Source organism: Lissotriton helveticus, chromosome 12 (assembly GCF_964261635.1).
Source record: "Lissotriton helveticus chromosome 12, aLisHel1.1, whole genome shotgun sequence".
NCBI lineage: Eukaryota > Metazoa > Chordata > Amphibia > Caudata > Salamandridae > Lissotriton > Lissotriton helveticus.
In genome coordinates this window covers 569,746,672-569,761,550 of record NC_136073.1, presented here as the reverse complement: position 1 = coordinate 569,761,550, position 14,879 = coordinate 569,746,672, and the positions used below count along the sequence as shown (strand labels likewise).

Genomic DNA, 14,879 nt, shown 5'->3' with positions numbered 1-14,879 from the left:
CAAAAAATCTCTAGCATATACCAGACATTGGTTACCCACTGTTCCCTGTCCCTTGATAGGCTGCGCCTGGTGTGGGAGGAAGAGTTGGGGAGTTTGGAGGAGGAGGACTGGAGAGAAGCCCTTGAAGCCCCTAGAGGGGCAGCAATCGCAATGCGTCTGCGCTTTATTCAATTTAAATACCTTCATAGGGCGTATTATACAAGGGAACGACTGTGGAGGGCGGGACTGATTGCCTCCCCGGAGTGCCTGAGATGTGGAAGTGAGACGGGTTCCTTTATTCATACGGCGTGGGAGTGTGTGCGACTGCAGAGATTCTGGTCCGGAGTGTGGGATTGTCTGGAGGAGGTGTTAGGCTGGGAACTTCCCCGCTCACCGAAGCTGGGCCTCCTGCATGTGATGGAACATGTGGGGGGGAATGTATATAAACACCACTTGCTCCTCTTGGGCCTCGTAGTGGCCAAACGAGACATTGCCCGGGCCTGGAAGGCGCCTCGAGCCCCGTTGCTAGTATGGAAACGAGGCTTGGACTATAATATGGGGCTGGAACGCCCAATATTCGAGGCCAGTGGGTGCCCTACGAAACATTTTAGGATCTGGAAAAAGTGGGCGGACTACCGGGGCCTACTGCTGGACCCCCCGGTGCCTCGAGACACTGACATTGCTCGAGTCCTACCTGTCTCTAGATGAAGGGGCTCACACGCAGCTCTATTACTGGCTACACTTCTCGTGATGGACACTGTTTACACCGTGCGGGGTTGTGGGAGGGTACCGGGTGGGGCAGCGGAGGGTGAGTTATGGGGGGAATGCTGACTGTATATATCTGAACGTGATTCTCTAAAGAACGCGCTGCATCTCTGTTTTTTCTCGGGAGCGGTGCATTATTTCCTGTATTCTGTCTGCTTCTGAAAACCAATAAAATTTTGTTCTGAAAAAAAGAAATGGTCTACCTTTCAAGTAATACTCAGTTTTTTTAAATGATCTTTTTAAAGCTAGCACAGTTTTCATCGATATGGCACTAGTTTTGTGCAGATTAATGGACTAAGCTTTATTCATACAATACACCGAGAATATCTCTTTCCTAGCTTGCACAGAATTTTTCTTAGGGATAATAAATCTGCATCATTTGCATATAGCAGAAAAGAGACTTTGGTTACCGCGCAGCTTAGGGACATCAAACCTGAATTCCTCTAGGTAAGCAATGACATCTTTCATGAATAGGCTAAAAAAAATGCCTATGCATTTCTAATGTTGCTTCATGTATAGTTTTGAATGTGTTGTGAATAAGGGAAAAGTATTCCTAGAAAATAAATATGTTTCACATAAAAGACAGGACATTTTAGGGTGGTTGTATATGGTCTATTGAGAATTTTACTGAAGTAAAAAAGGATTAGATTTTTATAATTTCCTACTGATGTGTTTAGCTGCTGGTTCTATTAATTAGCATTTTTTGCATCCAAGTATATTCTATGCTGTGTTTTGTCTTGTTTCTATATTTGTCTTGTTCCATAAAAGCAACGGGTAATCCGTTCTGTTCGGAGTATGCACTTGTGTTCCAGATTGTTATTATGTCTATGTATGGTTGGAAATTAAGGAATATCTCCCCATTCATTCCTATGGGCCTAGAGGCCCATAGGAATGAATGGGAAGACAATCTCAATTTGCTAATCGCAATTAGCGATTCGCAAATTGAGATTGCGATTTCAAGGGTGCAGGGGTGTAAGTACACCCTGTTGCACCCCTGAAATTGATGTGTGCACATATGTTGCGCACACACATGCCCTTAGGGCATGTGTGTGCGCAACATGAAACTTTGAAAAATTTACTTTAGTGCATTTTTCAAAGTTTTTGCTATTTACCACGTAGTTAGACTTCGCGGTAAATAGCGGCCCCAGATTGCGAATTCGCAATTTTAAAATGATTCATGAATTGCATTTAAAGAATCTCAAATTGAGATTCCTTAAATGCAATTAATCGCAATTTAGCGATTTCTAGAATTGCGATTTTTGCATTTGGGATGATGAATCCCAAATGCAAAAATAGCGCTCGCAAAGGGCCAGATTCTCAGAATCTGGCCCTTTGCGTGCCGATTTTAGTTTGATGAATCTGGCTGTATTACTGCTGGACCGCATTGCAGAGTTGCTGTAGACTGTAAAGACTTATACTTACTTCTGAGTGTCTGTCATTCTTACGATAAGATGCCGCAAAGAGGAAGTATTTTTACTGTTTTTAGTGAAGATGGAAACGGCGTGCGTGACAGGGTGCTACATTAAAAGAAAAGCATAAAAGAGCGAATACTTTGGTAGTTTAGTACCAGGGATCTGTATTTTGTAAGGAAAGTAGGATGTCGCCAGTAGTGAATGGAGAAGCATAGATACCACAAACAAGTTTAGTAGTTGTATAGCCTAACTAATACAATGCCTCCTTTTGAAAGGGGATATTTTTCCTTGTTAGTACCTCCAGGTTTTATAGCACGTTTTCTTTTTTAAGACCTATGTCTTTAATTCACATTGGGGCACATGCATCAAGCAATTTTGCGATCGCAAACAGTGCGATTCGCAAAAATCGTCCATTTGCGTTCGCAAAATGTCCTTTTCCAATGCATAAAACATTTTTTACATTCACAATTTAGGTAACCGCTAATTTTTGCGATTCCCTAAATTGCGAATGCAAATAGGGAATTACAATATGCGATTCCCTAATGCACATGCAAGAAGTCTTTCCTAAATGCGAACTGTGCATTTAGGAAACGCTAATTAACATCAACTTGAAGTTGATGTTAAGCATGAGCTTACTTTGAAAAATGCACAAAACTGCATTTTTCAAAGTGCCATATGGCACAATTGCCCCTAGGGCATGTGTTTGCCTTACAAGTGCAACTTTTTTTCGTTAGGGAGGCCTTAGGCCCCCGGGCACCCTTGCCTTTGCATTACCTAATTTGCGATTACCAATTAGGTAATCGCAATTCAGGCAATGCACAACCATTCTCACCTAGGCCTATAGGAAAGAATGGAGTCGCAACTGCAATTAGCGATTCCCTAATTGCGTTTGCGATTCTTAAGGAATCGCAATTAGAGAATCGCGATTTGCTGTTTGTATTGTTGCATTGCATTTTGCTATTACCAAATAGCGATTTCTTATAAATCGCTAATTGGTAATCACAAAATGAAACTTTAATGCATGTGCCCCATTGTGAATGGCCCGTAGATGCGTTGCTTTTTCGAGGATATGATTGGTGCTTTCACTATTGTCTACAAAATGTCTACAAGGTCTCCCTGTGATTTCAGGGATTGAGTTGGTGGTATCTTAATGTGTGATTTATGATTTCTATGTTATTTGTGCAGAAATAAAAAAATGTAATCGAATTAAGGAAAAGTTCAGTAGTTCACTATTTGGGATAAGCAGCCACTCTATGAAACAGGCGTAAAGAAAACTTGAAAAACTGACACCATTATAAGGGTCTCGTTGCACTTGGGATTTTAAGGAACCCCAGATATTAGAATGCCATGTTTTTAGGATTAATAGGGAAGCTCTCGGGAAAATCTGTATGAAGTTCAAGTGACACCAGCCTGGTACTCATCATACACTCCAACAATGATCAAATCCACAGGTGTAGCTATCAAACATGTAGCAGGTGCAGTGACACCAGGGCCCAGAGGCCTGAACGGCCAATTGGACCCTCATTATTGCTGCATTTTGGTACACAAGCATTTAGTCCGGGAGGGCCGGGGAGGGGCATTGTCCGTGCCTGCACTAGGGGCCAAGGTCCACTGATCGAACTACCACAACAATGGTCCCTTCGCTCACAAAAGTCAGCAGAAGCCGTGCAGGCCATCAAGCAACGCAGCACATGGAAGAGGGAGCTAAATGTGCATGGCTACTTTGGACATTTTCAAAATCCATTGTAGCTGCTGTTTGAAGCTGCCAACAACGTGCTTCAGCCAAGCGGATTCAGTTAAGGAACACACAGAGCAGACATTTTAAGTAGGGCTTGAAGCTAGAATCTGAGTGTACATCGGTATTACAATCCTGAATGGCGTCGTCAACATTTACAATCGGTATAATAATAGGGTCACAGGAACAGTGTTGCAATGCAGAACCAAATTGAAGGTTGGGCTTGTCTGATGCAGCAAGGAAAAGGCAATTAAGAGTTCTGCGTTGCAATTAGAAGCTAATTGCAGGCACATTTAGGGCCATTATCATCTAGCTATTAGTGATTTTTATCACAAACAGATACACAAAAAAACTATCCGCATTCAGCCTATAGTATTCAAATTAATATTTGCTAACGGTGGTTTTTGTCTTGCTGAAAGCACATTGATGCCATTTTATTGATAGTGTGCTCTTTTTGAATAAACATATATTGTGTTGTATTTAGTAAAAAACAAACCTATATCCATGCACGCTTTGGATTGTAAAGTAGACCTCTTCTAGTCTCAACATGTTTTAAAGCCCTTCCCCGGTAGCTCAGAGGCAGGTTTATTCTACTTTACAGCAGTGTAATTTTCTTGAAACAGCTGTGTGAGCCGTACATTACATATTTATTATGCAAGTATATTACTGGGGGGGGGGGCAGCTCAAGATGTTATCAAGAGATGAGAAATATTTTGATCCTTCTAAATTGGGAGGATCCTCTTGAGATGAATATTGCTCTGATAACATTGCAAAGTAAACATAAATTACCATCTACTGAGAAAAACCACAACCTCTGGAAATACCACGCACATGGTAACCCCTCCTCAACCAGTATCGACTCCTTGCAACCCGGGTATGCCGTTTTGCTCGTGCTTGTCCTTCAAAAGCCTCATCTGCAAGGTCACACCCACCTGATGTTACTTGCTGGAGGTCCAGAGGACCATTGTCCCCATTCACGGTCATCCAAGCAATAATTGCTTATCATCTTGACTATTTACTTATTTTAGTTTATAAAGTTTTATATTTGTAACTCTCCCTATCGGAGTCTTCCAATGTAATCAACTGACTCCCGATAGTACAGACGTACAGCAGCTCACCTTATCCTCGGACTCAGTAGGTGCACTCACATCTCTCATGTTGTTACACTTCAATGGCAAGTCATCTCTTTTTAAGATCCCCGGCCTTTCTCACAGAGCAATCAGACATCCAGGTTCGCTCTGCATCCTGCCTGCAAAGCTTCACCAAATATCAGTCCATGTTATGTTATGTTATGTTAAAATAAGTTTATATAGCGCACGGCTACTCTAAAAGAGTGTCCCGGCGCTTTCCACGGCAGCTCAGTGTAGAATAACATAACAGAGAAAAACAGATACAAGAAAAACAGAAAGGCCCACCAAAAGAATACTAAAGATTAAAAAGCCAAGTCTTCAGGCTCTTCCTAAACTGAAGCAGATTGGGGGTACTGCGTAGCGCCAGTGGAAGAGAATTCCACAGCTGGGGTGCCTTGCAGCTGAAGGAGCGGCCCCCAGTACGGGCCTTCCTCACACGCGGAACCACAGCAGTAAAAAGAGATTCGGACCGCAGTGAGCGGACTGGGCGATAGAAGGCCAACCTGCGCCGTAGGTACCCGGCCCCTGAGCCAAACAGTGCTTTGTGCATCAGCGTCAGGGATTTAAACATAATCCGCTTCCGGATAGGCAACCAGTGGAGCGTTTGCAGCAGCCCAGAGGCTCGTGCTCGCCTATGCAGGCCAAAGATGGCACGGACAGCAGAGTTTTGTGCCACCTGCAGGCGCTGGACTAGGTAGTCAGGGAGGCCAAGAAAGAGGGCGTTGGCGTAATCCAGCCTGGATCCAATAAGCGCCTGCACGGTAATCCGCCTATGCTCCGCAGAAAGCAGTGGAAGGAACTTGCGTAGCATCTTCAAAATGCCGAAGCAGGTGCCGGCCAGACCAAGGACATGAGCTCCCAATGAAAGCTTATTGTCCAGTTTAACACCAAGATTTTTGGCCACCAAAGATGACTGTGCGGGAGGACACATATCAGACGGCCACCATTGCCGCCACTCAGGGTCGGTGGCACAGCCTAAGAATAAAACCTCCGACTTACTGGAATTGGCCTTCAGGCTGTTCCGCTGGAACCAGTCGAAGACCATGCCCAGACAGCCCCGAATACTCTCTCCATCAAATGCCTGATCTTTACCGCATGTGAAGAGGAGTTGCGTATCATCGGCGTAGGACACGATCTGGGCCCCATAAGCCTCCACCGCCGCCGCCAGAGGGGACATGAAGATGTTAAACAACGACGGGCTCAACACAGAACCCTGTGGAACCCCAACTCCCAATGGCGGCATCTCGGCGGAGCTCTGGGAAACCCAGATCGTCTGGCGGCGGCCTTCAAGAAAAGATATAAACCATTTGAGCACCGTCCCCCTGATGCCGAGGTCATGGAGCCTGGCGAGGAGCGCCTCATGGGGGACGGTGTCAAAGGCCGCCGACAGGTCCAACATGACTAACATGGCCTTGCCACCAACATCCAAGGTCTCCCTGATGATCTCCGAGACCTCCAACAACGCCGTTTCCGTACTAAAATTGGGACGGAATCCGGATTGGGAAGGATGGAGCAGATTGTTAGTTTCAAGAAAGCTCGACAAGACGCCATGGACATGTTTCTCCGTGATCTTGGCCAGAGCCGGGAGAAGTGAAATTGGCCTATAATTGGCCAAAACCTCGGCATCAAGACCAGGCTTTTTCAGGAGGGGGATAACCATCGCCCTTTTCCAGGTGCGAGGGACACTCGCCTCCCTCAGGGAGGCATTGAGGATGGGATTAACCAGGGGATTCACCACCGCCGCCGCCATCCCTGCCAAAAATTTGGCAGGGCAGGGGTCAAGTGGCGAGCCTGATTTGAGGCTGGCCAGCAGCACCCGAGACGCCTCGCTAGTGACTGCAGGAAAATCTGCCAGCACTGCGACAGGCGTGGACGATGACCCATGTCCCGCCCCGGGGCCGCAGCCACCCTCTTCTAAGCTCTCCGAGAAGGAAGCCTGAATCGCCTTGATCTTGTTAGTAAAAAAACTGGCAAGATCACACGCCCACGCATCCGATGATACTGGCGGGGGTGGATGGGAACTGGGGGTCGTAAACTCCTTCACCACGGTGAAGATCTCCTTACAGGAGTTCGCCACCGCCTGTGAGATCTTCACCGTTTCTGCTCAGAGTCCTGTCAGTACGTTGGACTTTTTAGGTGGTGGTGCCTTCCCATTTCTAATTTCCAAGGCCGGGAGTTGAATTGAAAGCCCACTCTTTTCTCTCAGAAACAGAGTGCATGTACTTTCTTCACTTTTCTTCCATGTCTCTCCAGGGCCTCTCCGCCTTTCTGTGCTCATCTTTACACCCATCAATCCTTTCACTCTTCCTTCCTCTATTGTTTCTTATCTGCCTTTCGTCCATGCTTCCCTTCATCACCCTATTGATGCTTTCACTCTGCCATTTATTCTAACAGTCCCACCTATTCTTCTTTTAGCCTTCCATCCACTTTTCCACTGTTGCATGTATCTGTCCTTACACACTTCTATCCATTTATTCTTTCTCCCTTCCTTCATTCACCCTTTCATCCTCCTTTTTTATCTTTTCTTCCTTCCATGTTTCCTTCCTCCTCTTATTCGTTTACTCCTTCCATCAACCAATCCTTTTTAGCTATCCTTACTTTTTCTTTCATACCTTTAGCACTCATACTCCCTCTTTTTATTGCCCCCTCCCTCTGTTTCTCTATTTTCTACTGTTTCTGTTTCGGTCACGGTGCATTCTATCTCACTGCCCGAACACCTCGGCCATGGGATTCCCTAACATTGTTATTTGTGAGCAGATTTTTTGCAACCCGGCAGACAAAAGAAGCAGATACACAGCTCTTCACGCTTACAGTGGGACCATTTCACCAGCCTATCGGGCCTGTGGGCTGATCCATGATGTGGTTGTCAATCTCTGAAACCAATGAAAGACTGTTCTTGAGCCAAAAGGCCATTAGTTGAAGGAGGCTCAACCAAAGCCCCTTGAAGTATGTATACAATATAAGATGTTTGCCGTTACTTGCCAAACCTGGAAATTGAGTGGCCAGAAGGTATCCTGCAAAACATAAAAGGTGGTCCGTCATCAGACAGGAGATGTTCAGCCAAACCTTTCCAGCTTACTTTGAGTTACAGTGTACAGAAATGATCAATCTGTGTTACCTTAAAGACAGCATGTTCAAAGTATGACAACAGCGGGCAGCAGGGGCGACTCTTCTCTGTTCATAGTAATTGCAATCTTACTGTGGATTGAGGAGTCCATGTTTCACAAGGGAGGGGTACGGTTTGTGCTCTTGTTTATCTCAGGGTGTGCAGTGCATTTGGGATCCAGGTGAATTAGTTCCTGATGATGTGAGTCTCCATACAGGTGGTACAGTGTGTGCTCAGGTGGTACTTTCTTGGTGACCATGAGACTGAGTCCTTGCCATGAGTCTACCTTCCTGGCAGTGTCCTGTTGTGCAGTGGGCAATCCAGGAGACTTCGGAATTTCCCATAATATTGCATCTCTTCTGTTGCAGATTTATCGACGGTGTTGGTTGGTCTTTAGGAAATCTTCAAGTAAAGGTCCCCGCCGGCTGGAGAAGTATCCCGATGAGAAGTCGGTGCTCTTGCGGGGATGTCCTAAGGTTCGTAGAGTTACCATCGCAGCTTGGCCTGCACCACACCCTAAACCTCATCACATAGAGTACTCACAGGAAACTCCATCTCCTACATGTAGAGCCCCTGCGGACATGTCCTGCAGCCGGCGCTCCGCGGCCAGCTCCTACATCATCTGACTGCCACACTCTGGAAGCAACCTTAGCCGTCCTGAATCACCCCTCATCGCTCCCACCCTCATCAACTACAACACCACACACCTCGCTCTTACATCATCCAGTACAGCTCATTCACATCCAGAGCTCCCAACAGCATCCTCTCCTGTTTTCCCATGCAGATCCAGCGCCTCCTACATCATCTCCTACAGCGTCTCCACGCCCGCTCAGTGCTGTTACCTCATCTCCCACACCCAGCACTTTTCTATAATCTCCTACAACTCCCCCGCCCATTCAACTCTCTTAGATCATCCACAGCTTCCCAGCACCTACTACTTATGCACCACCTCCTTCAGCCTCCCTACACCCAGCACACCTACTGATCACCTTATGGCAGTTCTGTAAAATCATTAGCTACAGACCCTACTTGAAGCACTCAGACAGCATTCCCTACAATTACCCCGCATCCAGCGCTCCTACGGATCATTTCCAAGCATATTTGACACTGTGCTCTCCTTCACCATTCCCTAATGCTCCCACGTACACTTCTTCTTCACATCTTGTAATACTCCCACATATTCTCTATTCCCTACTGTTTCCACATGTCCATCATTGCCCCTCTAATCTCTCCATTCCCTACTGCTTCCACATGTCCACCACTGCCCCTCTAATCTCTCCATTCCCTACTGATTTCACATGTCCACCACTGCCCGTCTAATCTCTCCATTCCCTACTGCTTCCACATGTCCGCCACCGCTCCTCTAATCTCTCCATTCCCTACTGCTTCCACATGTCTGCCACCGCTCCTCTAATCTCTCCATTCCCTACTGCTTCCACATATCCGCCACCGCTCCTCTAATCTCTCCATTCCCTACTGCTTCCACATGTCCGCCACCGCTCCTCTAATCTCTCCATTCCCTACTGCTTCCACATGTCCATCACTGCCCCTCTAATCTCTCCATTCCCTACTGCTTCCACATGTCCATCACCGCTCCTCTAATCTCTCCATTCCCTACTGCTTCCACATGTCCATCACTGCCCCTCTAATCTCTCCATTCCCTACTGCTTCCACATGTCCACCACCGCTCCTCTAATCTCTCCATTCCCTACTGCTTCCACATGTCCATCACTGCCCCTCTAATCTCTCCATTCCCTACTGCTTCCACATGTCCACCACCTCCCCTCTAAACTCTCCATTCCCTACTGCTTCCACATGCCCATCACTGCCCCTCTAATCTCTCCATTCCCTACTGCTTCCACATGTCCACCACTGCTCCTCTAATCTCACCGTTCCCTACTGCTTCCACATGTCCACCACTGCCCCTCTAAATTATCCATTTCCTACTGCTTCTACATGTCCATCACTGCCCCTCTAATCTCTCCATTCCCTACTGCTTCCACATGTCCACCACCGCTCCTCTAATCTCTCCATTCCCTACTGCTTCTACATGTCCACCACCGCTCCTCTAATCTCTGCTGTTCTTTCGTCTCCATTGCTTCTGCACCATTCCCTAAAGCTGCCTGATATCCATTGTTCCTTACTGCTCCCTTCCATCTACTGTTACTCAAGTCCCTACAGCACCCTCATATCTACTGCTCCTTCGCCATTCCCTGCTACTCATTCATATCCACCACTTCATTATAGCCACTACCTCAACAGCATACCTCACTGCTCCCTACATCCACTGCTCCTTTCCCATTCCTTGTTGCTCCCTCATATCCTCCACTCATACATAATTCCCCGCTGATCCTTCTTATCCACCGCTCCTACTCCTTTCCATACTTCTCCCTCAAGTCCACTCTAACCTGATCATTCCCTTTTCATCAGTCTTTCATTAGTCCCTACCACTCCATCATATCCAACACGCCTTCACTATTTCCTACTGCTCCCTCATATCCGTCAACCCTTCACTGTTTCCCACAGCTCTCAAACATCCAGTGCTCCAACAACATTCCCTATAACTCCATGATATCCATTGCTCCTTCATTGTACCATGCCCCCTCACATCTAGCACTCTTACACGTTCCCTCCTGCGTCCACATATCCATATCCAGGGTTTCTTAAACATTCCACTTCAGTTCACCACTCGTCTGTTCGCGACAGCACCCTCACATCCACCTCTGTTACACCTTTCCCTACAGCTCCCTAATATCAACCACCCCTATATCATTTCCAACTGCTCCCTCATATGCACCACTCCTGCACCGGTCCCCACTGCTCCCTCGGATCAAGCCTTCCTTCTATATTGTCTATTTCTGTCTCATATCCTCTGCTCCTACACCATTCCTTACAACTCCCCTGCGTTCACCACTCCAGCCGTTCCCTACAGCTTCTTTTTCAACAAGTCTTGCATAGATTCTTACAGCACCTTCACATGCAGCACTCCTACGTATCACCCACAGGCTGCGTTTGTATACCATCTCCTACAGCTCTCACACAGCCAGGGTTTCATAACCTGCCCCCCTTGCGAAGCCCAAAAGAACCTCTGCCCTATGTGCCCCTCTTAGGAACAAACGAACACACGGGGGACCTATGATGATCCCACTCCAGCAGCTGCACAGCCATATTTGCTGCCAAATGAATCCAATAAACCAATTCTCTATTCCACTCTTCATTTTATCCATATTTTAAACGCAATTCTCTTTTTCTTTATCCATTTTTTATTCGAAGATGTTATGTTTCAATAAACTCCTTATCTGCATTTGCTACCATAATTTGCATTTAGTTAGCTCTGTCAACCAACTCTAATCCTTGTCAAACCACCCGCTTACTAAGAGGCACCACAGGTGTCTGCAATGAAGTTCTCGCTGCTGCTAGGTTACCATTTGTGCAATAAGTAATGCCACATGTTGCGCCAAAACCTAACATTTGCTTTTTACTCCCACTATGTTTATCCAGCACGCTTACCGTGTCATGATGTTTCTAAAATAGATTCTCTCAGTTCCCATTTACTGATACACTTGTATTTCATCAAAAGGCCCCAGCATCTCGTTTCATGCAAAAGTAGTTATAACTGTTTTAAACCTGTTCGCATACATGGCATTCTGGGAAACGTAGTACGATTCGCGAATTTAAATAAAACAAGAGGGCCAATGTGTTGTAGATTAAATTTTGTTCTCCAGTACTTGTTTTATTTTTCACTCGTGGACATGTGACCATGAGTAAGGTGGAGTGAGAGGGGTTATAAAGGAGTGAACAGGTTTAAACCAGTTGTAACTACTTTTGCGCGAAAAGAGATGCTAGGACATTTTGACGAAATACGAGTGTATCAGTAAATGGGTACTGAGAGAATCGATTTTAGAAACATCACTACACGTTAAGCGTGCTCGACAAACATAGCGGGAGTAAAAAGCAGAAGTTAGGTTTTGGCACAACATGGGGCATTACTTATTTCACAAATGTTAACCTAGCAGCAGCGAGAACTTCATTGCAGAGACATGTGGTGCCTCTTAGTAAGCGTGTGGTATGACAAGGATTAGAGTTGGTTGACAGAGCTGACTAAATGCAAATTATGGTAGAAAATGCAGATAAGGGGTTTATTGAAACATAACATCTTCGAGAGACAATCTTTTTTAACTGTATTACAAGTTTTATGTGCATTGCAATTAATGATGTATGTTTAAGCTGGTGGATGTATTCATTTTTTATAGACACCCATGACGAAGGTCTCATACCGATGCATTGGGTGAATTTTAAATAAAGTCGTGTTTTACGGAAACATCTCATGTCTATGAATATTCTTGAACGAAAAATGGAAATGGTTATAATAAATCGATAAAAAATGGATAAAGAAAAAGAGAATTGCGTTTAAAATATGGATAAAATGAAGAGTGGAATACAGAATTGGTTTATTGGATTCATTTGGCGGCAGATACGGCTGTGCAGCTGGAGTGGGATCATCATAGGTCCCCTGTGTGTTCGTTTGATATTGCTGGCACAAGAGGGTGGAGCGCGTTTCCAGCGAGCACGCGTATTAACGTCTGAAGCAGTTAAGCATGGTACAAAAAGCATTGTTTAAAAAGGAATAATCTGGAGTTCACCTCACCACCACTAATGTACACCTCTTAGGAACAAGGCTTTTCTAGGAGTCTACTTCACATTCAAGCATTGGCACTTCTGGGGCTGACATTGAGTTATTGTGGGACATTTAGAGTGTGTGCATTTGGGTGGGTGGGAGATGTCGTGAGAAAATTTATAATGAAATCTTTTTTTTCAGATCACAGAAATCAACAACGTGAAGAGCATTGCTCGGCTACCGAAAGAGACTAAGCGGCAAGCCGTGGCCATCGTGTTCACAGACGACACAGCCAGAACCTTCATGTGTGACTCAGGTAATTTGGCAAGTACATGGACATCTTTTTTTTATACCTCATTTGTGATCTAGAAAACAGGCTGGCCATACAGGACACTGCAATGTGATACAGTAATGTGTAGACTTGTTTCTACCCTTCACTTCAGTAATGACCACAAGCAATAGTTAGTGCCAACTTTTATAGTAAACTGTGGACTGAGTTATCTGCTTTGAAAGTTCCTAAAGCTTGGTTTATAGTATCCTTAACCTGGAAGAGTAAAGGACACTATTAATTTAGCCCAGTTCTAGTCTGCAAGTCAGAGTTCACCAAACTAGAAGCAGCACTTTATCCTAACTGCCTGGCAGAAGAAGTGTCTTGTAAGTGGTCTTCTTCAGATGACTTCGAAAGTCGGGAAAGTTTATGCTTTATAGTCGACTCCCTGGTCGTCTCTGAAAATCTGCATAATTATGCCCCTCTTTTTCCTGGTTTCCTTTTACGGCAGTTTCTTTTCACGGACACAAGAGGGCAGTAGAGTAAAGGCAACATGTAAATAGAAACAGATTCTAAGGACACTTATGCTTGTAACAAAACACATTCTACTTGAAGGTTTGATCTAGCCATGCCTGCATGGTTAAATGACGGTTCCTAAAATGTCAGGAGGCTAGGGCCCTGCCCTTGTTTGCCAAGATCCTGTTAAACTTCAACCCTATCACTCTGTTCCAGACCTTGATCACACAGAGTGTCATACCCAGAGGTAGAGGGTTCCTCTGGATCGGGCTCAGTAGCAGCCGTTATCTGGGCAAAGTGGCGGGAAGAGAGGTAAACCTGGGACGGACAACACAATAAAAAGAATAAATAACATACCTGCATCCACGCTCCGATCTGGCTGCGACATTCCGATCTGGCTACCTGCACTGCAGGACCCTAGAATGCCCCTGCAGTCAATCCTGACGCTGCATGAAAGCAGCATCAGGATTGTCCTGAGCGTCGTGGATTTGCACTCCCAGGTAGACTGAGAGCCTGTACGCCTGCTCTCTCTAGTGCTTCAGTGGGCATGACGGTTTGGCCATCCTGAGATGTTTGGCCAAAACGGTCATGCACTCCGATTACAGTGCAAAACCCTCCTCCACCGCCAGCCTGTCATCTCTAGCCCCAGCCTCAAGCCTCGGCTCCGACAACCAAAATAAAACAATAATAAACAAGCGTTTATTATAGTTTTATTTCTCATTTTTTTGGCGGGGGACACTTAACATTAACACAAGGCCCTAACAGTTCAGATTAGAAAAGTTAGAAAAATATTTTTGACTAAAGTAAATTGTGGGTTTCTTCATGGAATCACCTATTGACCAACTGGTATCAGCAAATCTTGTACCCCACCATTGATCCACTAATGTAGGAAGCTGGCTTTTGATGTAGTGCACAAAAATTAAGTACACTATGTAGAAAGTCCAGACAACCCTTATTGGCTGACACGGCTTGAATTCATAACCCCAAATGCTCTGTTTGTAGTAGTGTCGGCGAGCAGTTAAGGGTCATCAGAGGGTAGTGTTAAGCATTTGTTGTACACAAAGAGCCAATAAATCAGACACCCACTCAAGAAGAAACTCAAGACCAATTTAGAAAAACAACACAGATTTCAATTTATGACTTTACACACCATGATCGTCAAAATCAGGTAAGTTTTAGATTTTTATAGGAGAAACAGAAGGAAATCACAGCTGTCAGATTTGAGGCATGCGCCTCGAACATGGTAATGTTATCCTTTGGGGAAAACATTAATTGCATAGGTACACTTACAGACCACTTGCAGGACTGTTCTTCTGGACTTAAATAAGTAGGTTCCAAGAAAGCACCAGC

The 14,879-nt window shown here is 45.3% G+C and overlaps 1 protein-coding gene across 1 annotated transcript in view; it reads left to right on the top strand.

Annotated features, from left to right (window-relative positions):
- DOK4 (docking protein 4) overlaps positions 1 to 14,879 on the top strand; it is a 184,752-nt gene that overhangs the window by 101,352 nt on the left and 68,521 nt on the right. The window contains exons 2-3 of the mRNA XM_078669221.1: positions 8,496 to 8,603; positions 12,947 to 13,061. Of these exons, the coding sequence (XP_078525347.1) occupies positions 8,496 to 8,603; positions 12,947 to 13,061 (223 nt within the window). The remainder of the gene's footprint in view (positions 1 to 8,495; positions 8,604 to 12,946; positions 13,062 to 14,879) is intronic.